The sequence below is a fragment of the Mirounga leonina genome, unplaced genomic scaffold (assembly GCF_011800145.1).
Source record: "Mirounga leonina isolate KUSES-001 unplaced genomic scaffold, KU_Mleo_1.0 Mir_53, whole genome shotgun sequence".
Taxonomy (NCBI): domain Eukaryota; kingdom Metazoa; phylum Chordata; class Mammalia; order Carnivora; family Phocidae; genus Mirounga; species Mirounga leonina.
The window spans coordinates 61,346,311-61,369,264 of NW_023270807.1; the positions used below are offsets into that span (position 1 = coordinate 61,346,311).

Here is a 22,954-nt window from a genome sequence, read left to right on the forward strand (position 1 = left end):
TTCTCGATTCTGTCCTTGTTTGGGCATCCGTGGGGGCGTGGGGGGGGGGGCGGGCAACATCTTAGGACCAGCGGCGTTGGTGGCTCATCTCCATGGGGATAACTCCAGCAGTAGGATCCCAGCAGGGAGATAAAGCAGGATAAAAATGAGAACTAGAATTTCATTCCCCTCAAAGTCGAACGACCCACTTGCATAACTCCTTTCTGGGACACTCGCTCGCGTCTCAGCACCAGCAGGAAGGGCCAGGAGAGCGCGCAACTCAGCTTCCGAGCCTTGCGGCGGAGGCCGGCGGGTTGGCTCACACTGACGCAGGACACCGTCCTCGGGAACCCGGCTAGGGGTCGGAACAAGCCACCCGAGCCAGCCCTGCTGCTGCGGGGGCCACGCGGGAGAGACTTGACACAAGCCACTGTTTGTTTTCAAAGAAGGAGGGTACTTATCCGAAATGTGCATTCCCGTGGCGGTTCAGGGCCCTCCACTTAAAGCGAAGCTCCACCAGAAATTGCCAAGTGAATTTGGTAGATTTGGGACCATAAGTTGGAAAACAAGATATGAAAGTATGCTCCAATCAATCTTTACTATTCAATGAGGACACCTATTTTGGGTAAGAAATGCAGGGCAAATTAATGAAAAGTTGGCATGGGGGGAAGGGTTGGAGGACAAAAGAGGAAGGAGGTTAGATGGACATTCAGTTTCCACTCGAAATGTCCCATTGTGGGATACAATTTGTGCCGAATATTAGAGTATGAGGTCGATTGTGCGTGCCAAACATGATCTAAACATGAAAAAGACAACAGGTACATTTATCAGGTAGGTACTCGCCAAATCCCTCCAGGGAAGGGGCAGGGCCACACAGTGTTCAAGAACATGGGGCCTAGTGCTGGACAGGCTGGGTTTGAAACCGGTCTCGGCCACCAGCTATCTGTGTGACCTTGGAAAGTTACTTAGCTTTTCTGTGCTTCGGTTTCCTCTTTTGTACCATGGGGATGATGATGATAACGATCATGATTGCACCTATGTCTCATAGGAGTGTTTTGAGGACTAAATGATTTAATATATGTAAAAGGCTTAGAATGGGATGTGGTACATAGTAAGTTCTATGTATATGAATATACATTATACTGATAAGCTTCTTTTCTAACATGTTTGAAATTTGTTATAACTAAACAAGGTTAATTTTCAGGGCTACTTCTTCAGAGTCTGTTTCTTTTTAGGTGCTCTGCCAGCCAATTGGTAGCTACCACTAAATACATTTTAAGATGTAGATACAATAATAAATGTGCACAAAGATTATGCATGGATATGCATTGGAGAATAGCTTATAATAAAGAACAGTGGAAATAAGCTAAATTCTAACCATAGGGGACTAAGTAAACTATAGAACATCCAAACAATCTTGTTCTAAGCAGCCAAAAAAAAAAAAAAAAAAAAAAAGCTGTAGAGGGGCTCCTACCTGGCTCGGTCAGTAGAGCCTGCCTTTCTAAATCTTGGGATCGAGAGTTAGAACCCCATGTTGAGCCTGGAGTCTACTTACAAAAATGTTTTGTAGAAATATTAGAAATATAATAATGTGAATTTATTATATAGAACAGAGGTTGGTAAACTGTGGTATAAAGGCTCAGCCCACTGTCCATTTTTGTACAGCCCAAAAGCTAATATGACTTTTACATTTTTTATCAGTTGAAAAAAATCAAAAGAAGAAGAATATGTCATGACATGTGAAAATTATATGAAATTCAAACTCAGTGTCCCCTGAGTTTAATAGGAACCCAGCCATACTCACTCTTTTATGGCTGCTTTCGTCCCACAAAGGTAGTGTGGAGGAGCTCCACCAGAAACCATAAGCCCAGTAATGCTAAAATAGTTACTTTCTAGTTCTTTACTCTTGTCCCCTGATACAGAGTATATTTTTGTGCTAGGCATTGTTATAAGTGGTTTAGATATATTAAGCCATTGAATCCCCGTAATGGACCCTATGAAGAAATAGTTACTACTGTCATCACCATTTTATAGATGGGAAACTGAGGACACAGAGAGGCGGAGCCGTCTGCTCCAGGTCACACAGCCACAGAGCTGATCCAGGACGTGAACCAGGCAATTCTAGTTCCAGAGCTTGCACCTTTGTCCACTAGCTACAAGTTTCTGCTACCTTCTCTTTCTAGCTACACTGCTTCCCACGGAAAGATGTTAAGTAGAAAAAGGCAAGTTACAAGAGTGTGTAGAATATTAGAAACCATCCATGATGATAAGCTCTAAAATGTGTACCTTCCTTACCTCAGAGTAGTGAGGTTGTAAATGATTTTTCTTTTTTTTCTCCTTTCTTCCCTTCCTTCCTTCCTTTCCCCTTCTTCCAACTCCTCCCACTCCTCCTCCTGCTTCTCCTTCTGTTAAATTTTCTACAATGATTACATGTTACTTTTATAGTAATTTAAAAACATATTTATTAAAACAGTAGAGCCCAGGTTCCGGCTTTTGCAGATGGGAAGGCCAGACTCCAGAGATATGGTTACGGAGTCAGCAGTTATAGGACACACTCATTCCTTACCTAGCAGAATAAGATGCCTGTAAGGCCTATAAATCATATAAAGATTGTATATTTTTATGAAAAGAGTAGTGGAGTCAAAATCCTAAGACTTGAGAACTGGCATTTGATAGAGTCTGTGTTTTCTCTGAGTCTGCGTTTCATAGAAAGAGGAGACTGAACTAAACCTAAAAGCCTCACTATAATGCATCTTAGGATTAAAACATAATTTTATATGTAAGTTTCTTATCACTGACATATGAATAATAGCTCTATAAAATTTAAAATGAGAATTCTAGGAGCGCCTGGGTGGCTCAGTTGTTAAGCGTCTGCCTTTGGCTCAGGTCATGATCCCAGGGTCCTGGGGTCGAGCCCCACGTCGGGCTCCCTGCTCTGCGGGAAGCCTGCTTCTCCCTCTCCCACTCCCCCTGCTTGTGTTCCCTCTCTCACTGTCTCTCTCTCTGTCAAAAAATAAATAAAATCTTAAAAAAAATTAAAAATAAAATTTAAAAAAACCTCTGGCTCACGTAGCTTAAATTGACATAATTATTTCTACCTTTCTCTATGGGCACCCTAGACTGCTTTTACTATTTGGACAAAGCCTCAATGAGATTTCAAAGTTCAGATAGAATAAGTTTTGTGAAAATGAAACAAGACCTCAGGGAGTCACTGGTTTTAAAAATATGTAGCATTATCTTTCATATCTATATCTGCCCATGGTTGACATCAGTGTAGATTATCTTATTTTATGGAGACGATAGCTGCTTCTGGAATGGTCTCAAGGCAGACAGTTCTGATCAAACATGGATTGTTAAACAATGATTTAATTAGACTTTTTCTATACCTAAGTTCCTCTCATTAAATGTTTCATCAAATTTTTCATTGACCAGTTTCACAACCAACCTCATTGACTTTTTAAATTTCTTTTCCTTTTTTAAAAAAATTAATAAAAGGGGTCACCTGGGTGACTCCGTTGGTTAAGCATCCAACCCTTGGTTTCGGCTCAGGTCATGATCTCAGGGTGGTGAGATCCAGCCCCGTGTCGGGCTCTGCACTGAGCATGGTGTCCGCTTGAGGATTCTTTCCCCCTCCTTCTCCCTCACCTTCTGCTCTTCTCCCCACTGGCATGCGCATGTTCTCTCTCTCTCTCAAATAAATAAACAAAATCTTTTTAAAATTTTTAAAAGATTAAATATTAATTAAAAAACATTAAAAAATTAATAGGCTTTGTTTTGTTAGAGCAGTTTTAGGTTTGCCGATGATTGAACAGATGGTATAGAAAGTTTCTATATACCCCTCTCTCCCTGGCTCACAGTTTCTCCTGTATTAAGATCTTGCATTAGCGTGATACATTTGTCACAATGGAGAACCGATATTGATACATTATTATTAACAAATTTACATTAGGGTTCAGCATTGTATTGTATAGTCCTATGGGTTTTGCCAAATGTATAATGTTGTGTATCCTCCTGTGACACAATAAGAAATATAAATTTGGTGTTTTTTTCCTAGTTCCTGACACACAGCTTCTAAAACCTTTATAATTTCCTGGGTGATGGGGTGCTAGGGGCATCTTTTTTTCTAATACTTAGTGTTTGACCCTCAATTCCTGACATGACACTCCTAAAGCCTTTGTGATTTCCTGTGTGATGGGGATGATAGGAGCATCGTACACAGAGCTCCTAGTCCCCTTGGAATTTCCTGGGTGAGAAGAACATTTTTTGCTCTAATGAGATGACTCTGGGTGGGCTCCTGGATAGTTTCTGGATGGGGCCTGGTCACCAGAAAGATCCAAGTCATGATTAGAAACTTGGAACTTCCAGCCCCACCCTCCATCTACTGGGGAGGGGAGAGGGGCTGGAGACTGAATGAATAATTGATCTTGCCTACATGATGAAGTCTCCATAAAAATCCCTAAACTAAGGGGTTCGGAGAGCTTCCAGGTTGGTGAGCACATCCATATACTGGGAAGGTGGCACACCCCAATTCCACAGGGACAGAAGCTCCTGCATTCAGGAACCTTCTGGACCTTGCCCTGTGTACCTCCTTATCTGGCTGTTCATTTGTATCCTTCATTATATCCTTTATAACATACCAGTAAATGTGTTTTCCTGTGTTCCGTGAATCATTATAGCAAATTATCAAACCTGAGGACAAGGTGGGGGAACCCCAATTTATAGCCAAGTCAGACAGAAGTGTGACCCTGGGGACCCACTACTTGTGATTGGCCTCTGAAGTAAAGAGATACTCTTGTGGAACTGAGACCTAACTTGCGGGGTCTGCACGAACTCTGGGTAGTTAGTGTCAGAATGGAATTGTAGGACACCCATTTGGTGTCTGGAGAGTTGGAGAACTGGTTACTGTGGGAACTCTCCCCACCCCCCACTCCATTTGGTGTCTAGTGTAGTGAGGAGAGGAAATAGAGTTTTCCTTTAGTAATGTCATGTACCCACTATTATAGTATCATACCAAATAGTTTAACTGCCCTAAAAAATCCCTTGTGTTCCATCTATTCATCTCTCTTTCCTCCCCTCCCTAACTCCTGGCAACCATGGATATTTTTTACTGTCTCCATATTTTGCCTTTTCCAAACTTGTCATATAATTGGCATCATATAGAATATTGACTTTTCAGACTGGCTTCTTTCACTAAGATGTATGCATTTAAGTTTCCTCAATTTTTTTTTTTTTTTTTGAGTCTTAATAGCTCACTTTTAAAGTCACTGAATAATATTCCATAAGATGGATGTACCGCAGTTTGTTTATCCATTCACCATTTTGTGAACATCTTGTTTTTTTCCAGTGTGTGGCAATTATGAATAAATCTGCTATAAACATTTGTATGCAGGTTGGGAAAATACCAAGGACTGCAATTGTTAGATTGCGTAGTAAGATTATGCTAGTTTGGTAAGAAACTGCCAAACTGCCTTCCAAAATGGCTGTACCATTTTCCATTCCCACAAACAATGAGTGAGAGTTCCTATTATTTCACATTCTTGCTAGCATTTGGTATTATCAAATTTTTTTTAAGTCATTTTAATGGGTATTTTGCTTTTTAAACTGACTCAGTTGGTTAATTTATTCAAAATAACTAAACAGGTTATGCACTGAACAGGTATTTATATCTTGGCTAAATAAAAAATGAGAAACATCTCAAAGCAAAGGGATGTGATCTTTCATATTACTGTTGTGTCCCAAAGCCCACAGTCTTAAAAAAAATAGTTAAAACAGTGTCTATCTAAACAATATCTATTTCTAAATTCATGGAGAAGCTCCATAAAAAATGTTGGCTTACCATTGATTCATTTAAAAATGAGATTGTACCAAAGGATAAAACTCCTAAATGAAAAGTGACCCAGAACTTTAAGAGGACAGTGAATTATGAAGGCAGTCAAAGGAGTAGGGGGAGGGTTTGGAATTAGCAGATCGATTTGAACCATGGTTTTATATTTAAAAAGCTGGGTGAATTCCAATCATTTATTAATCTTTTCTGAGCTTCAATTACTTGTCTATAAAACCAGGATAATAATTCGTAGTTGACAGGATTATCTTAACATTTAGACACCATGTTTTTAAAAAATATCTGGCATCAAGTTTTTGGTACGTTAATTTTTTCTATCCCCCTTACAGTGCTCTGCCCATGGTATGTAATCAATAAAAATTATTAGAATTTCAATCATCAAAATTCCCTAGTCTGTTGAACCAGCCTATGAACACTTGAAATAGCTAAGAGGTAGTTTTATTTTTTTTATGTATTTGCCCATTTTAAATAGATGGACTCTAGCAGACACAAGACTGGTGTTTCAAACAAAATTTGTAAATTGTAAGACTTTGGCACATGCTAAAATTTCCAGTGGTTTGGGGTTTCCCTGGAGTAGCCAGAAATGAGATACTGGCTTCAAAAGCAAACTCATGAAATATGCAGTAGTATAGATTCTAAAAACCGGGCACTTGGCAGAGCTAATTTACAGTAATTTACCATCTAGGGGTTGGCAGAAGCATGCATACAGTGACTATTATGTCAAAAACTGATAGAGGTCTGATATTCCTTCTGTCTATTCTTCCTCATGTAGCTTTCATTCTAAAACAGAAGAGTTGCATTTGTGAATTATTTGTTTTAAATATTGACAGCAACAAAGACCCTAGATGAAGCATGTAATAGGATTTCCTCATCTTTTAGGAAGTTATTTCAAAGAGAATGAATTTATTATAAGGAGCTAAGCATAACAGAATTATGGTTTTTTTAAAAATGTGAAAAGGTGGGGCGCCTGGGTGGCTCAGGTGGTTAAGCGACTGCCTTCAGCTCAGGTCATAATCCTGGAGTCTGGGGATCGAGTCCCACATCAGGCTCCCTGCTCAGCAGGGAGTCTGCTTCTCCCTCTGACCCTCCTCCCTCTCGTGCTCTCTGTCTCTCATTCTCTCTCTCAAATAAATAAATAAAATCTTAAAAAAAAATTTTTTTAAAAATGTGAAAAGATGATCAGAGAAGTAACTCTGAATTCACAATCAATTCCCTAAGACCCCTCAAACTGGGGCCCTGGTTGGCTCCTCAAAACAAAACTGGATCCTAAGCCCAAGCAGGTACCCCCAGAAAAGCAGGTTCAAAAGTTTGGCTCCAACCACTGTGATGACCTCTCTTGTGTTTTGTCCTTTCCCTTTTGGGACTTTCTAGAAATTCACAGACCCTCGAACCCTGTCTACGAATCCCCAGTTAAGCACCTCTATTTTTAGAGAAGAGAAATGCAACAACCCCGAGGAAGACAATTTCAAAGGTACTATTTTTTTTTGTAGTGTGTAAATAACTTCTTTATATGAGGCATTTGATGGTTATAAGGGAAAAGTTGTGAATGATAGGAAAATAACTTTTGGCAATTCTTGGTAACATGTCGTCTATGGTATAGATAAGATTTTGATGGACAGTGAAGCCATGGGGTGATTTGTAATCTGTATCTGGAGAAAGCAGAACTTCATAGAGTTTCTACTGAGCAGAATCATTCTGTTATGTAATTAATCCTCAAAAAGGGCTGGTCTTGGAGGTAAATGTGAGGTCTGATAATAGCCAGCTCGGTAATTGACATCAGCTAGAAACAAAAACCCAGAGCAACACATTATAAAGATGGAATAATAAAATAAAGTTGGGAATAATGACACTGCCATCAGGCATTAATTGATGTGCAAAAGCACTCAGAGTTCTCAGGAGAAAAGAATTATTTAAATGCAAATTATTATTATTACTACTACTTAAATTGTTGTAATAAATTCATGAAAATAAGACACCTCCTGAGCTTAATGCATATATAAAACCTAATAAAATATGTATGAGCCTGCCACCAGAAGTTTTATCATTTGGCATAAAAACTGGTAAACAAGATGAAATATTTTTTTAGTCCAAATCACAGGTATTCGGTACAATCTAGAACCACACAAAACGGTTGATGGTATTTGGTTTGAAAACCACCGAGACTGTCACACCCTTTCCTAGGAGAACAAGGTCGTGATGTGACAAGGTATGGATTTTAGAGTCATTGAGTCTCTAAAGTCTGGGAAGAATAGAAATACTTTGGGAAAGCGTATGTTCGGACAGAACACCAGTTTGGCTTCCATGCCATGTACAAAACTCTTCGTACTCAGTTGTATTGCCCACCACAACTTAGGGATTTCTTAGTATTTTTTACATCAACTACATCAAGTTATCTGAAGAGAAGTGTAATGAATATATTATAAGCTCAGAAAATGGCATCTAAAAGCAACAAAGCATTCCAAAGTGAGTCGGGAAATCTCACAGATGACTTCATGTGACTGTTTTAATGAATAAATAAAACTTCAGTACCTAGAAAATGTATGTTGAATAGCAAAAAAATCTAGTAGAAAATATTGCTATTAATGACCATCATAAGATGAAACCATTAAAAATGCCTTGGCATTTAGTACTTACATTATTAATGGTTTATGTATTGGTGTGTGATTCCCACATGTTTCAAAGTGAAATTACAGAAATGTGATTCTCCCGAGCAGTTAGTCTCTAACTCTGTTATGGCTCTTATCACTTGCTAGCTTTTGCATATTTATGTACAAGTCTATTTCTCCTTTTAGGTGGTAAGTTTCTGGGGGGTAGGAAGTGTGTTTGAATTATCTTTCATATCTCCATGGTACTTAGCATGTGATTTGCATATATTTGGAACTCAGTAAATATTAGTTGATGGAATAATCGAGTGCATTTGTTTCAAGTACTATTATTCTCCAATAGAAGAAATGCTAAATATTTTAAAATTTGTTTTACAGCTTAAGTTATTATGAATGGGGAAAATGACAGAAGAAATATATACCAACATGTTAATAGAAGTCAGGTTGGAGTAGTGGAATTATTGTCTTTATTATTTACTTTATTCCAACTTACTTATAATATGATCACATTATTTTTCTAATAAAAGGAATAAATAACAACAAAATGATACTTAATGTTCTACTAGATTAGATCACTTTATTGAATTATGGTGACCTCTCCATCAGCTCACTCCCCTGCCCAGCCTCATCCCTCCCACCAACTCTCCTCCCTCTTCCCATCTAGCTGATTTGTGATGAACAGGAACAAGTTGGAAAAGATAGGTTTGGAAGGAGGAGAAGAGATGATGGTTTAAGCCTGAGATGTATTCATTCATTCATTCATTTAGAAACATTGAGTGGTCTGATGGTGAGAAATGCCTGGGGTCAGGGTGCAATGGAGGAAGAAGGCAGAGACCTCAATGTCAGAGGCATGGGCGGGACCAGCCACACTCTTGGGGCCATCAGCCCAGCACCCCAGAGACCAAGGGGCCAAGCAACATTGCAGTCCATCCAGGGAGGACTCAGAGGACAGAGAGAGGCCAAAACACCGCTCCTGCTTTTCCATGAGGCCCTTAAACTTGCCTCTGCACCAAGAGCAAGGAGAGAAGCAGAAAGACTGACAGAATTATTTAAAATCACTGTTTAAAAGGGGAAGAAACTACTTTTAAGTGTCAGGATCAAGTATTTTCTGCCACCACAGGGAAGAGGGTGTAAGAACAGGATGAGATCAATAACAGGTTCTAAAAAGGTGTGTTTTGCACATGTCTGACCACTGTTTTCCCATTTCATATCTCCTGCACATTTTATTCCTTTTTCTCAAAAATAAATTTAATGAGTACTTAATGGTTTTTGCACAGTAAAAATATAATTAGAATAAAAGTATGGAATCTGGCTTTAGGTGAGGTTAGACACTCTACAAACTATATTTCTGAGAAACATGAAATACAAAAGCTGTTATATTATTTATCATTTAAAATAGAATTACTCTCAGGGGACACAATAATCCATCGCAAGTTTCCAACACAAAGAGGCATTAAGCTAAATCAGCTTGCAGATTTTCAAACCCAGAGAATGATCTTGGAACCTGAAAATTAATAACTGTGCATTCTGGACAAGTGTTGCTTAAACTCAGTTCAACAATATCAGTAAGAAAAATGTGGCTTTGAAGTCACTTAAAGATAGAATAGTTCTGTATCATGCAGAAAAAAAAAAGATATGTAGAAAAAAATGATATTATTACAGGCCTTTAATTTTATTCCATGAGAAAACTACCGATGGCACTGCACGATCGAAGTCCAATTGGGAGGGGGAATCAGTGTTAAAATTCAGATATGGATTCAAGAACAGATGCAATTACTTTCCTTAGACTCAACAAATATTTACAAAGCAGCTACCATGTGCCAGGCACTGTTCCCAAACAGATATAGACTAGTAGGGGAGTTTGAAAAGAAATTCCTTTTCTCAGAAAAATATTGTGCTCATATATTGGCTAAACTTTGATCTCAGATGAACCAATTTCTATCCCATAGTAATACCCTGTTCTTCACAAATGTCCACTTACACTGCACCAAAGATATCTTTTGTATCTTGGAACCAATCCCCCCTCCCTCCTCCCCCCTCCCCTCTAAAACCCTGTTTGTTTCTCAGAGTCCATAGTCTCTCATGGTTCATCTCTCCCTCCAATTCCCCCCCTCATTTTTCCCTTCCTTCTCCTAATGTCCTCCATGCTATTCCTTATGTTCCACAAATAGGTGAAACCATATGATAATTGACTTTCTCTGCTTGACTTATTTCACTTAGCATAATCTCCTCCAGTTTTAGTTCCCTTCAAGTTACTCAGCACCATGGTCTGTGTAGCAGGCAAAACGCAAGCACACTGGCTGATTTGGAAGAACTGGCTTAAGTTGAGTGTCACCACTTACTGTGATTCAGCCTCTCTAACCTTTATCCATAAAGTGGGATCTTTCAAGAAAAAAGTAAATGAAATAATATGTGGGCATGCTTTTTAAACTATAAAGTATTAAATAGATGTAAGATATTGTTTTGTAATTCTATAATTTGGAAGATAATTTTATATTTAGTAAGAGTGGTAATCACAAGTTAGATGACTCAAAGCATCTCATGTTATATCAAGTGGGGCTACAATCCTACTATAAAAGTATGTAAAAACAAATAGTTTTGGAATCCTATAAATAAAATAAAATTATATTTATTAAGATCACTAAGGCTTGAATTGAAATAGAGTAAAGGGAAAAATGATAGTTCAAGACACAAATGATCAGTTCTTCAGGGGGAAAAAAGTTCCCTGTCAATCTTTAATAGCTAGCAGGTTTTAAAACTAGTCAAATTTAGCATAATAATAAAACTTCAAATTATGTTGAAACCATGCTGATGTTACATGCAAATGTACAATCCAGCATTAAAATGATGTTAACACTCATAGTGAGATGACTAAGTGCTAAAGTAATATTTCAGTCTTGCAACATCTTTTCATTATTGTTAAGATTTTTGAACTTGAAATAATACACAGTTCTATCAAATTGAACTTATATTTTATTATAATAAGTCTATATGATACTGCTATTTATTCGTATTTTTATTGATATGGAGGTATTAAATTTTGGTAGAAGGAAGAAAAATAAAGGAATTGGCCCACTGATGGCCCACAGTTTAGTAAGCTGTCATTTGCTAAAAAATAATATTAATTTGGGAACACCATTTCTGAAGGTTAATTTCTTCTATAACCATGTGTCATATAGCAATGTGGAACCCAGTTAGTGCAATCCAATGCCACATGTATATTTATGTCCTTGGTTAAACCAGGAGTTTCAAGTACATGATGTATAATGTATTGCTCTTATAATTTGTATTGTCTGCTTAGTATGCCTCTCTTATGGCTCTTGCCAGCTAGGTTGGGGGATTTCACTTAGTAACTGCTCTGTCAAATCAATTCTGTCCTTCTGCTTCCGTGCAATGCAACAAAATGACATCCAAAGCTTATCCAGATGAGCAGAGAGCAACTGAATTGCCTTCTGCTCCTTTGCTGAAGGGGAGAGAAAATTCCTCAACCCGTAAGTGCTGAGAGAGCATCATGCTATTCTTTATGGTGGATTAATTTCAGCACCATGAGTTCCTAGAGGTGCAGAGTCCAGGGCAAATCATACTGGTGCTTTGTATGGAGGTCAAATCAAGTTCAAAGGACGAGCTCCTGAGGGGAATGGGAAGCCTCCAGATTTCCAATTGCAGTGAAGGCTGTGCAAATGGGGCCGGCAGCCTCTAGGAACTTGCCTAGGTGACCGGGGTGAGTGTTTATGGGCTCATTTTAAGCCACTTCTTTTTCCCCTCAGGCTGCTTCTCAGGATCATTCCTGACCACAAAATTCAGGACAGAAAATTACAATCACCCCAATTCTTTTAAGTCACAGGGATAACTCTTGACTAGGATCAGCTTCATGGGCAGGCAAAGGGCCTCAGGCTTACAAAAGCCATGCATTTGGTTCAGGGCTCTACTTTCTCCGTCTTAAAATTCTTTATACTTTCTGAACAAGGTGCTTTACTTATTTATGCATATACAGATCTTGTGTACAAAGCCATAAAGCATTTTTAACACAAGAAAACAACCAGTTCCTCATCTTATTGCCCTTTTTACCAGTGATAAATGAATCAAAGGGATTTAGGGCTGGAAACAATTAGGCTGAGATGAAAATGAGCCCAATTTTTAATAGAAATTAAATTTTAAGGGCACTGTAATATTGTGCTTCAGGGGTACTTTTTATTTGGAATCTGTGATTTCTTCTTTCTGTCTCGATCAGAGTATTTTGAGAGAACAAAATGTGGTTTGCTGGACATTTCAAGCCAAACATACAGGGTATGTTTATAGAGGTTAGTAGAGGGATTTTGGTATTTTGTTATTGTTGTTGAAGTGAGAACACCTGGGTGCAAACCAAGGTGTTGGATAATCGTGTATCTGTTCTACTGAGGAGGGCTGGTGCTAGCCCTACCAAGTGTGAAGATGGTGAGGTTCAACTCCATACCTCCTCTTTCAATATCCCTTTAGCCTGTTCTGTTTGTACTCCTTCCCCTTCATCCTAAAAATGGTTAGATTTCTGGAAAAATTGTACGTAAATTCTTCTGCTCCCTCTGCCAACATGATTTAAACCAAAAATCTACATCCCATTTCTATGTGGTTTGTTCTCAGTTGATTTTCATGGTTAGAAGCTCTCCGATAAATAACACCTGTGACATTATTAGCTGGTACCAACTTAAGGTGTGGATTCTCCTTAGGATGCTGTGTGCTTTAATACTGGAAGGCCTTCAGTTGTACCGAGCAGAGTGCTGCCATTGTGTCTGCTTGTGTCATGGATGCCCACAATAGCCATGTGGGGCTGGGAGATAACCCCTCCAACTATTCCTCTAGTTCACGCTGAACTTGATGAGTTCAATAGCTCATCCAGACTAATGATCAGACCTTGTCACACTGTCCCACTTACAGCAGATGCTAATGTACAGAAAGATAATGTACCTTCCATAACCCCAAAACTTCTTCCCCCACCCTTCTTGCTCACTTGGCTTCCTGGTCACTGAGAAACAGAAGTAATTACGAGAGAAAGTCCACGAGCTCCCAGTACATCTCTCATTTGCCAGCAACTGCGCTCCCTCGTGCTTTCTGCCCACCCTCCTTCCTCATGACTGATTGTCCGTGTTCCTGCTTAAGGTCACTGGATGCCATCATCACTCACCTGCTCAAGGGCATCCCTCCAGCAATTCACCCCTCTCTTGTGGCTCATTCCCATCAGCATACAAATATGCCATTCTTTCTCTTACCTTACATACAACAATGGAAAACATCTTCTCTCTTGACCCCACTTCCTGCTCAGGCTACTGTTCATTTCTATTTCCCTTCACATCAAAACTCCTTGAAAAGCTTACTTGTACTTGCTTTTCCAATTTCTTGCCTTTCATTTCCCCTCAGCCTACTTTAGTCAAGTGTTTGTTCCCAATCACTGCACTAAAACTGTTCCTGTCATGTTCACCAGTGACCTCCATGCTGCTCAACCCCATGGTTTATTCTCAGACTTCACAGCACCTGACCTGTTGGCCACATTTGAGACAGCTCATCACTCCTTTCTCCTTGAACACTTTCTTCACTTGGCTTCCAGGACATGACGCTTCTGGTTTTCTTCCTACCTCACTAGCTGCTCCTTCTCTTGTCCTTTGCTGACTCTTCTCCATCTCCCTGTCCCCTTAACAATGAAGTGCTCCAAGGAAAGGTCCTCCCAACAATTTTTCTTCTGAATCTACATTTACTGCATGTAGTTAAGTCTCATGGCTTTAAATATTATCCGTAGGCGACATACTCTCAAATCTTTCTCTCTAGCCCAGACCTTTCTCTTGAACTCTAGACGCATCCAACCATTTATTCTACTTGTGTCTGGTAGGCATCTCACACTTAACCCTGATCCTGCCTTCCAAGTCCACTCTTGTTCCCCTCCCCCACCAGTCCATTCTCACTGGGCTGGCCAGTGTGATTCTCTTGAATTTATTAAATAAGGTAGATCACACCACCCTTCTATTTAAAATTCCCCGGTGGCTTCTGGTCACTCTCAGAATAAAAGTTGAAGTCCTCACCATGACTTATTAGGCCCCACCCGATCTGCCCCAAATTCTCTTTGCCTTCTCTCACCAGTGCTCATTCTGTTGTAGCCGTGCTGCCTTCTCTCTGTTCCTGTGCATGTCTACAGGCCTTCTCATTTGCTTTTCTCTCTACTCCCCCAGATTCCTCATTCCCCAGGTGTCTGCATGGATTGTTCCTTTGCTTCCCTCAGTCTCTGTTCAACATTACCTTCTCATTCAGGCCTTCTTTGACCATTCTATTAAAATGACAATGCCCCATCCTACCCACTGTCCCTAATTTCTCTCTCTCCATGGTGACACTCTTTCCAACTCCAGGTTTTTCTGTTTTATTTTATTATCGGCCTCTCTCACCCCAGAATGTAAGTGCTATGAGGGATGGAATCTGTTACCTGGTGTATCGCTAGTGCTCAGGTCAGCACCTGGAGCCACAGTAGGAGCTCAATACATATTTGTTAAATGCATGATGATTTATCTTTCTTTTTTAGGGATCAGATGGAAGATCTGTTAGCTCTTCTTTGCAACGTCGAAGGGACTCCCACGTTTGTGTGGTGAGTAGAGTTTTGGCTATGAGTCCCTTGCTGTCCAGTCAGACCATTCACACTTGCCCTTTTGGCTAACCATGTGAGACTGAAATACTGTGCAACGCTTTTACTATTTGTTCTTGGGTATTCTTTTTACTCTGTAATTAGTATGCATCTTTGTCTTCCACAAAATGCCTCTTTTCGAATGTTATTGAAAGACTGAGCTGATAAATTATTTGTTGTTAGCCTTCAAGATGGACATATTATCATCTCTTGCATGTATTCTACTGTCTCGTCATATTAAATACCTTCACATTTAAAATAAATAATCGCTGCCCACCATAATAATCCACCTTGCTTTCATCAGAGGTTGTGGCAAAAAGTGACTTCTGGGAACACTGATGTGGACAGTCACAACCCACTCTCATGCTGAGAGTACTTTCTGGCTGCTTCTTGAGAAGCAAAGCCTAACTCAATAGGGCAAGATAGCAGATTTGAATAAATCTGAGGAAATATTTGAGAACACAAAATTTCATTCTCCCAGTTCTGACACAGAAAAGGAGAAATTGCCCACAGTTCATTCTCCGCCTCCCCACTTGTTCCAATAAGAAGTACAGAGAAATTTGTAAACTTTATTCATGATGCAGAAGTTGAGATGAGTAAAACAGCTGACGGTGGCATCTTGCCTGTTTGATTTGTAAAAATGTTAGTGAGCACGATTTTCTGTGTTTCATTTGGGGAATGATGAAGAGGGTCTTTTCTATAATTATAAAACTTCTGACTTCGATGTCATTTATCACAATACCTCCTGGAATTCCGGAAATGTTCTGTCAGGGGTGATTTGCGTATTTTTGGACTTGACATTTGATAGAAGTTGGGTAACCGAATATCATAGTGATATGTTTTTCCTGTATATACTCTGTCATTCAAGGCATAGAGTTTATCTGCAATGTCACTGCCAATTAAAACTGAAAACAGGCGGGAGATGTAACGATGCTGAGCGAAGAGCAAATACAATTTCTTTCTCCTCCAAGACACATATCGACAATCAGTTTCTGCTGTGAGGGTTACCTAAAAAAAAAAAAAAATATATATATATATATATATATATAAGGCCACATAAAAAAACAAAGATTAGGAAGCAAGAAAAATTCTGCCTTTTTTTTTTTTTTTGGCCCCAATTTTAAATGAATTTTACTTGCTGCTTTCTTAGGTTAAAAAAGCTCACTGACTCACAATATATTGTAAAAACGGGGAGAAACTACAAAATGTCTTGCTACATATATAATTTATAACATGAACAATCACAACATTGTGCCCATTTCCAATTTCTCTCTTTTCAAAATCTGGGTATCTATATTTTACCTTTTACTGAAGTGAGAGCTACTTTACTAAAAATAATAAAGTTGGCTAATGTTAGAGAAGTAGTTCCAAGTCAGTCCCGAAGACTACAGACATTTAACTCTAATTGTTTCTGTAGCACAAAATAGAATTTATTTACCTATTCTGCATACGTATATGAATTTGTATTTGCATACACACATGAATGTTACATGTATGAATTGTAGGAAAACAAAATACCATAATAGAATCCACTGAAGTGATTATCTTTCGAAATTATCAGACACAGCAGCAGAGTAGTGACAGGAAGTTTAGCATTTTTTTTTGCTAGAAAACAACTAAAATCTATTAGCATTTTAAATTTTAGGAATTCCTCATTTTGTAATAAGGGCAGACTTTTAAATTCTTGGTGTTTTTCTCCACCATGTCAGTGGCAGTGTTTAGTTTATAGTCAAATCTCAATTAATTATATTTTAATCTCCATATATGCAGCTAAGCAAAGGAAAATTTAAGAGCATCTATCATGGACTCCTTTCTGTCATATACAAGGCCCATCCCTTTTCTTGTCGCTGGACCTACACAGTGACAGTAATCAGCAAGAGTCAAACAGGGCTGCGAAGTCACACATGCTGCAAAGTACATTCCAAAGTTGAATATAAATTATTGCTCTGTCATCTGCTGTTTTGTTTGCTTATTTTTATTTTTATTTTATTTTTTATTATAATATATATTTTTAATTAACATAAAATGTATTATTTGTTCCAGGAGTACAGGTCTGTGATTCATCAGTCTTACACAATTCACAGTGCTCACCATAGCCTGTTTTTAAACAAACGTCTGTCTGCTTGGAAGAGGTGGTGTTCACTCTGTGGTCTAGTTACCCCTTACCTGAAAAATGCCTTCCTCTGTGGGTCTCAGTGAGTCCCATTCCGGAGAGTCCAGGAACTGGAAGGGGAAAATGTAATGCAGAAATTCGCCATCAACCGTCACTCTGATCCTACCCAAAACAAAGAACATCATTCATGAGAGAAGGAGAAAGCAAGCCCATAATTGGAGGCAAGGGGGAGGGAGCAGTATTTCAGATCTCCGGTGGTCTTTATGGCTTTTAAAATTTTGTAGCATGAAATATTAAATTCACGCATTACAGTAAGTGACAAAATCTCCTCTAAGATTCATGTACTGATGTTCCTCACACAGTTAGGATTCTGGAATATTGGGTGAAATTCATCAGACGATGCATCAAGGTATACATTGATGGTATGTGCCCATTTGTGTGTATATATTATACTTGAAGACAAAGTTCCAATGCACGCAGTTGGATTTTAAATTAAGTAGGAAAACACTGAAGAACATAAAGGAGTGGCACTGTAAATACCTCTGTAGACTAATATTTAAACTTTTTAAAGGCATGAATAATCACACTATTGTTTCCATTAAAGTTTCCCCAAACTTCCTGTTTTCAAACTTTATATACATACAAAGATAGATATAAAAATCATATATGGTGAACCCCCTGCTTCTAGCAAGTGGGCAATTCTAGAATTTACTGAAGAAAATTGATTATTATAAAACTTAAATGTTCTCTATTACTTAAAAGAATGCCCTATCACAGTCTATTTAAAGTACTTTGCATGCCAACATAAGTATTCTATTAATTCAAGCTGGCATCATCGTCTTCTTGACTCTCAGTGATTAGCCTGGAAACAAATAGCATATCCAGACAAACCCATTTGTACATTTGATTTCTAAGAAGAAATATTAAGGCTCTCGATTATATCCTGCTTCAGGTAAATAACAGCATGTACTCTAAACGCCTATGTCCATGACTCACGTACATGTCAAGGGGTTTCTCATGCCTCACGGTGCTAAAAACCGCCCAGGACTGTGCTATGCTGAGATGGAAAAGTGTAGCAGAAAGAAACACCAGCTAGTAACTAATACAAAGGAAATAACTAATATAGAGCAAGCACCAAGAGTACAAACCTTCCCGAAACAAGCAGGGAGAGTTTATCAATGGAGGTTTTCCCCTGCATGGCATAACAGTGTTCCTTTTCCAAAGTAACCACTTCAGAGCTCAGAGCAATTGTTCTGAAGACGGGCAAAGAGGTCCCCAGAGGCTGGAAAAGGGAGCTGTACAATAGCTGGAATTCTCGGGAAAAAGTTATGCTGCGAACTTGATATGCAATGTGAACAAATTGCATGAAGCAGATGACAAACAGTACAAAATTCCAGGAATATATGTCAGCTGCACAGACATCTACCCAAGCCCAGACAGCAGAGCAGAGAAAACCCAACCCCAGCAAACTGAAGACGTAAAGGAGCCCGAAGAATCCACTGCCGCCCATGAAACCTACTACAAATAAAATACTGGCAAGATGATAAATGGCTCCTTCGGCCTCTTGCTTCCAGGTGATACAGACTGGGTGTTCATCTATCAGGTTCTTCCATAGACTTGAATTTCTCTCCATGGCTGTACTTCTGTCTGGTTCACTTTTCAGTTGACATTCGATGATATTGGAGCAAGTAATTAAGTCCTTTGCTTTTCCATCCTCAGAGTTTCACTATGTCTTTATAAAACCAGAGACAGCCCGGACACTGGGGTTGTAGTGATTAAGGGTTTTGTGTGTATAGATCTTGAAAAACTAAAAATCCCATGCTAGCTTCTTTAAGTACATCTGGGCTCCTGATTCAGATCTAGTCCACAAATATTTTGTGGTTTCCTGGACAAGAAAAAAAAGAAGGATCTAATTAAAGAAGGAAAATTGAGAGGTATATTTAAATGAATTACCAGCATTACTATTCAAGTTGATATGCTATTTTCTATGAAGTTAGAATATTTTTTAAAATTTTATCTTGACATAATTATATATTTGCATTAGTTATAAGGAATAATACAGCGAGGGCACAAATGCTGTTAAGTTTCTAGGATAGAAGATGTCTATTTTTAGGGTTATGCTTAATAATAATAATAAATTATTTACCGAAATTTTAGCATTTGTTAGAATTAGCTAACTACATATTCTGCTAGAAAGCTAGGTGCTATCATCAACTCATCTTCATAACAATAGCTTGGTGTACCTCAGAATCTCTTGGGACAGTGACTAAAAATGCAGATTCATAAGCTGTGTGCAGACATACTGAGTCAGAATCTCTGAGGATGGGGTCGGGCCTATGTGTTGGGTGTCTTGACAATCCCCCCCAAGATTCTGAGACACCAGTCCATGGCCTTTCATGGCCCACCCTCTGGGAGATACTGTTTGACAGTGCTATTCACTCTTACAGATGAAAAATTCGAGGCTTAGAGAGGCCAGCTAATTTATCCCTGGTCACACAGTGGTCGGGGTAGAGCAGAACTTCTGCAGGGAAGCCTCTATGCTGGCTCCAATCATGTGGCTTCTCAGGAAAGAGATTTTAAATTAGGCACTCTAAGGAGCCCTAATAAAACAATAAACATGAGAAACACATACTTAGGAGTCAGATTTTAAAAGCACAGAGTAGACTATGAGTATGTTTCATGAATTAGATCAAAATTATTTGAGAAATATAAATTCAGATCTACCTTACTGTATTAGAGGCTATTTCAAGTTAAATCTGTACCCATATAACTAAACAAATAATATTAAAATTCCTGCTACTTACACATTTATTTACCAGATGGTCAAAAAATGTTACTGATTTGTTCCTCTGCACATATATTCTCTACCCTTTGAGCCATATGGTAAAAATGCTAATGTGTGATCTGAGTCAGGAGAGATTTAACCAGGATGATAGAGCTGTAGGATATATATCATTTATCCCCAGGTTTCTTAACAAGAAATAGTTTCAATGTGAAGCATTCATTGGATTGGATTTTTAAACCATAACAACATTCAGAAGGCTTGAACTTAACTGCTATATTTAGTGTTTTTATTTTTGAGATAGATCATTTCCAGAACACCTGTTAATAAAATATCGGGTATCACAGATCTTGTCTCATAGAAAAAAAAAAAATACACACAGAGAAGTGAAAATGACTTAGCTGAAGTAAAAAAGGGAACAGTATAATCACCAACAGAATTAGAAATGGAAATAAAGGAGCCACTGTTGTTGGAGTTCCTGATTCTTCATCCTGGATAGTGATTCCTTCCTCAGCAAGTAAGGACTTTAAGAGCATCAGCAGGTGAATCATTAAAAAAAGAAAACAAAAAACAAAAAACAAACCACAGACCTATAACTTATATTGCTATTTGTACTTAAGCTACTTTCAAATGTACTTTAAACATCCCATGCCCCCTAAATCCTGCCTCCCCCCATCGCTCATGTGAGATGATGCGATTCGGGGCAGACCAGCACCCCGAACGTGTTTACTTTCTCCTCTTTAAATGCAACACAAAATTACATACTACTGGATATTCACAACAAAGAAAAAAAATTTTTTTTAATACAATGAGTAGTGAGAACTGCAGAATACCAGACTGCAAATGTCAGTCTCCCTGCTGTTTTACTTTTAAAACTAGGGTATTTTAAATTAATCAGTTCCTCAGGATACCTAACACAGCCACTAAAGTCAATATTAAAAAGCGCTGCTGCCAGAGCTCTGAACTTTGGTTTGACCTTCCTTAAAAATTTATAATCCTCAACAGAATGTTAAAATGATGCTAATAGAGAACGGCCGTGTAAAACCTTGTGGCAATGCAGAAGGCAGCTTCTGGGAATCTTGTCCCCTGACGATCCGGACTTGGGGGATAGGTTGGGCCACCTGCATTCCAGGAGGGTGACCCATCGTGATCATCAGAAGAACTGCGCTTCCAGCCCTTTCTGGCGGCTTCTGTTTCAAGAAGCTACTACCAAATCATTTTCCTATCCTTCATGCTGTAGGCACTCCACACAGCAACACAGAGTGCTGACTTGCCCTGATTAAATTACTCCACACCCAGCCTTTCTGCCCTCGGTGTGTTTTTATTCAGTCACCAAAGCAGATGTATTTTATTAGAAGAGAAAGAACTGACAGGGGCAGGTGACAGGCATGAGTGTTCCTCTGATATGGGCCAGCAGCACTCCACGACTGAACATGATTCATCAACCAGCTGCCTGCTTGAAAAGCCTGGAGGCCTTAAGTCATGTTTTTGGGTAAATAAATGTTGAGATGCCAAAGTGGCACGATGGATTTCTCTGGCAGGAAAGCACATCTTCCCCGCCAGAGAAATTAGCACACGGAGATACAAATGATGGAGACAAAATTAAGTGCAAATAAACACAATAATTCCCAGTTCCCCCCTTTTTACTCCTTAGGCTGTGAGACCCTGAGTTATAGAGGAATGAGGACATTTAAAGACAGGTACAAGGATGCTCCGTGAAATAGGATGGAGACTTGGGACCAACTGATTAAGACTAGCTCAGAAATGGCGTTTATCTGTTCACAGCCTGAACGTTTATTATCTCATCGCGTCACACTTGTTGCCACGAGGGAGGCAGAATCTAAATTATCATGCTCTGCTTACCAATGAGAAAAGCAGGGCACAAGATCGGCTAAGTAACTGGCTTGAGGTAAGTGAGGCAGAAGTCCCAGGTAGGAGTCCCTGTCTGCTCAGCGCCATCCCTCACCAGCAGGCAGGGCCCCTTTTCAAGGCTGTGAATCGGATATGAACGTGTTGGGAGACAGTGGGATATTCTGTCAGGACCGGTTTGCCAGGAAAATAATCATCCTAACACTGAATATTTAAGATCTGCCATAATGCTTACCGTTGAGCCAGGGAAATAGACCTAGAAAGCCACTCATGAAATAATTTGCTGTATTATTATTCAACACTGACTGACTTCCTCTCCTAGCTCCTGAAACTCTTACGGGGCAAAGACAACTGTTTTTGTATTTCTGGCACTCACGGAACGTTGATTGACCACACTGGTATCCAGGTACAAGCATTCTGCCTTCTCCAGGCCTACTCTATCCAATTTAATGGATGTTCTGACATCTTCCGTCACCCAGGGGAAAAGAGGTAGGGAATATCCCAACATCCAAGGCATTTCGGTACAAAATCACTAAGGAGGTGGGACACTGCTTATTTAAATGTCTGGCACAGCTCCAAATTCATAGGGGAATCCTTTTGTCTTCATAGAAATTGAGCTCCTTAAGAGCAGCTGAATTTTAATCTGATTAAAAAACAACAACTCTTGTAGCTTGTGGCACTGCGTTAGTTTTGGTTGCTAGGCAACCCAGGAGATAAAAATTCCATCAATATTCTACTCATTAATTGGAATAGGTCCTAACTTTGGTATGTGTTCCATATGCAAAATAATCATTTACTTAAAGCTGGTTTCTCTACTTATCCTCAAGGAGGTACACTTACTCAGGACCTACATGCCAGGCGTATTCAAGAATTATCTCACTTAACCTTCACAACAACCCCATCGAGAAGGTACTATATCTCCATCTTACAGATGAGAAAATTGAAACCCAGAGAAGGTAAGTAAATTGTTCAAGGTCGCATTGCTAATCTTGGGACTAACATTCCACCCAGTCCTGCCTGATTCTGAAGCTCAGACTAAATCATATTTATTATTCTGCTTCCCACAGTACCAGGATTTAGAAAATGTAGGCATTCATTTCCTCCTTGCTACTTAGATGAACTCAGGCAT

At 39.1% G+C, this 22,954-nt stretch overlaps 1 protein-coding gene and 1 long non-coding RNA gene across 4 annotated transcripts in view; one reads left to right on the top strand and one right to left on the bottom strand.

Moving 5' to 3' along the window:
• LOC118001534 overlaps positions 1–22,954 on the top strand; it is a 27,946-nt gene continuing 4,992 nt past the window's right edge. For both annotated transcript variants that reach the window (XR_004676720.1, XR_004676721.1), the window contains exons 1-5: positions 1–604; positions 7,193–7,292; positions 14,963–15,025; positions 22,148–22,314; positions 22,653–22,781. This is a non-coding gene — a long non-coding RNA (uncharacterized LOC118001534). The remainder of the gene's footprint in view (positions 605–7,192; positions 7,293–14,962; positions 15,026–22,147; positions 22,315–22,652; positions 22,782–22,954) is intronic.
• Positions 15,617–22,954, bottom strand: part of POPDC3 (popeye domain containing 3) — a 17,366-nt gene continuing 10,028 nt past the window's right edge. The window contains exons 1-4 of one of the 2 annotated variants that reach the window (XM_034991678.1): positions 21,002–21,783; positions 18,323–19,059; positions 17,228–17,336; positions 15,617–16,069 (exon numbers count right to left, since the gene is read on the bottom strand). In XM_034991678.1, the coding sequence (XP_034847569.1) occupies positions 15,788–16,069; positions 17,228–17,336; positions 18,323–18,807 (876 nt within the window). In that variant the 5' untranslated portion in view covers positions 18,808–19,059; positions 21,002–21,783 and the 3' untranslated portion in view covers positions 15,617–15,787. Of the gene's footprint in view, positions 16,070–17,227; positions 17,337–18,322; positions 19,060–21,001; positions 21,784–22,954 lie in introns of those variants that run through there. The other variant, XM_034991677.1, reaches the window with a different exon arrangement.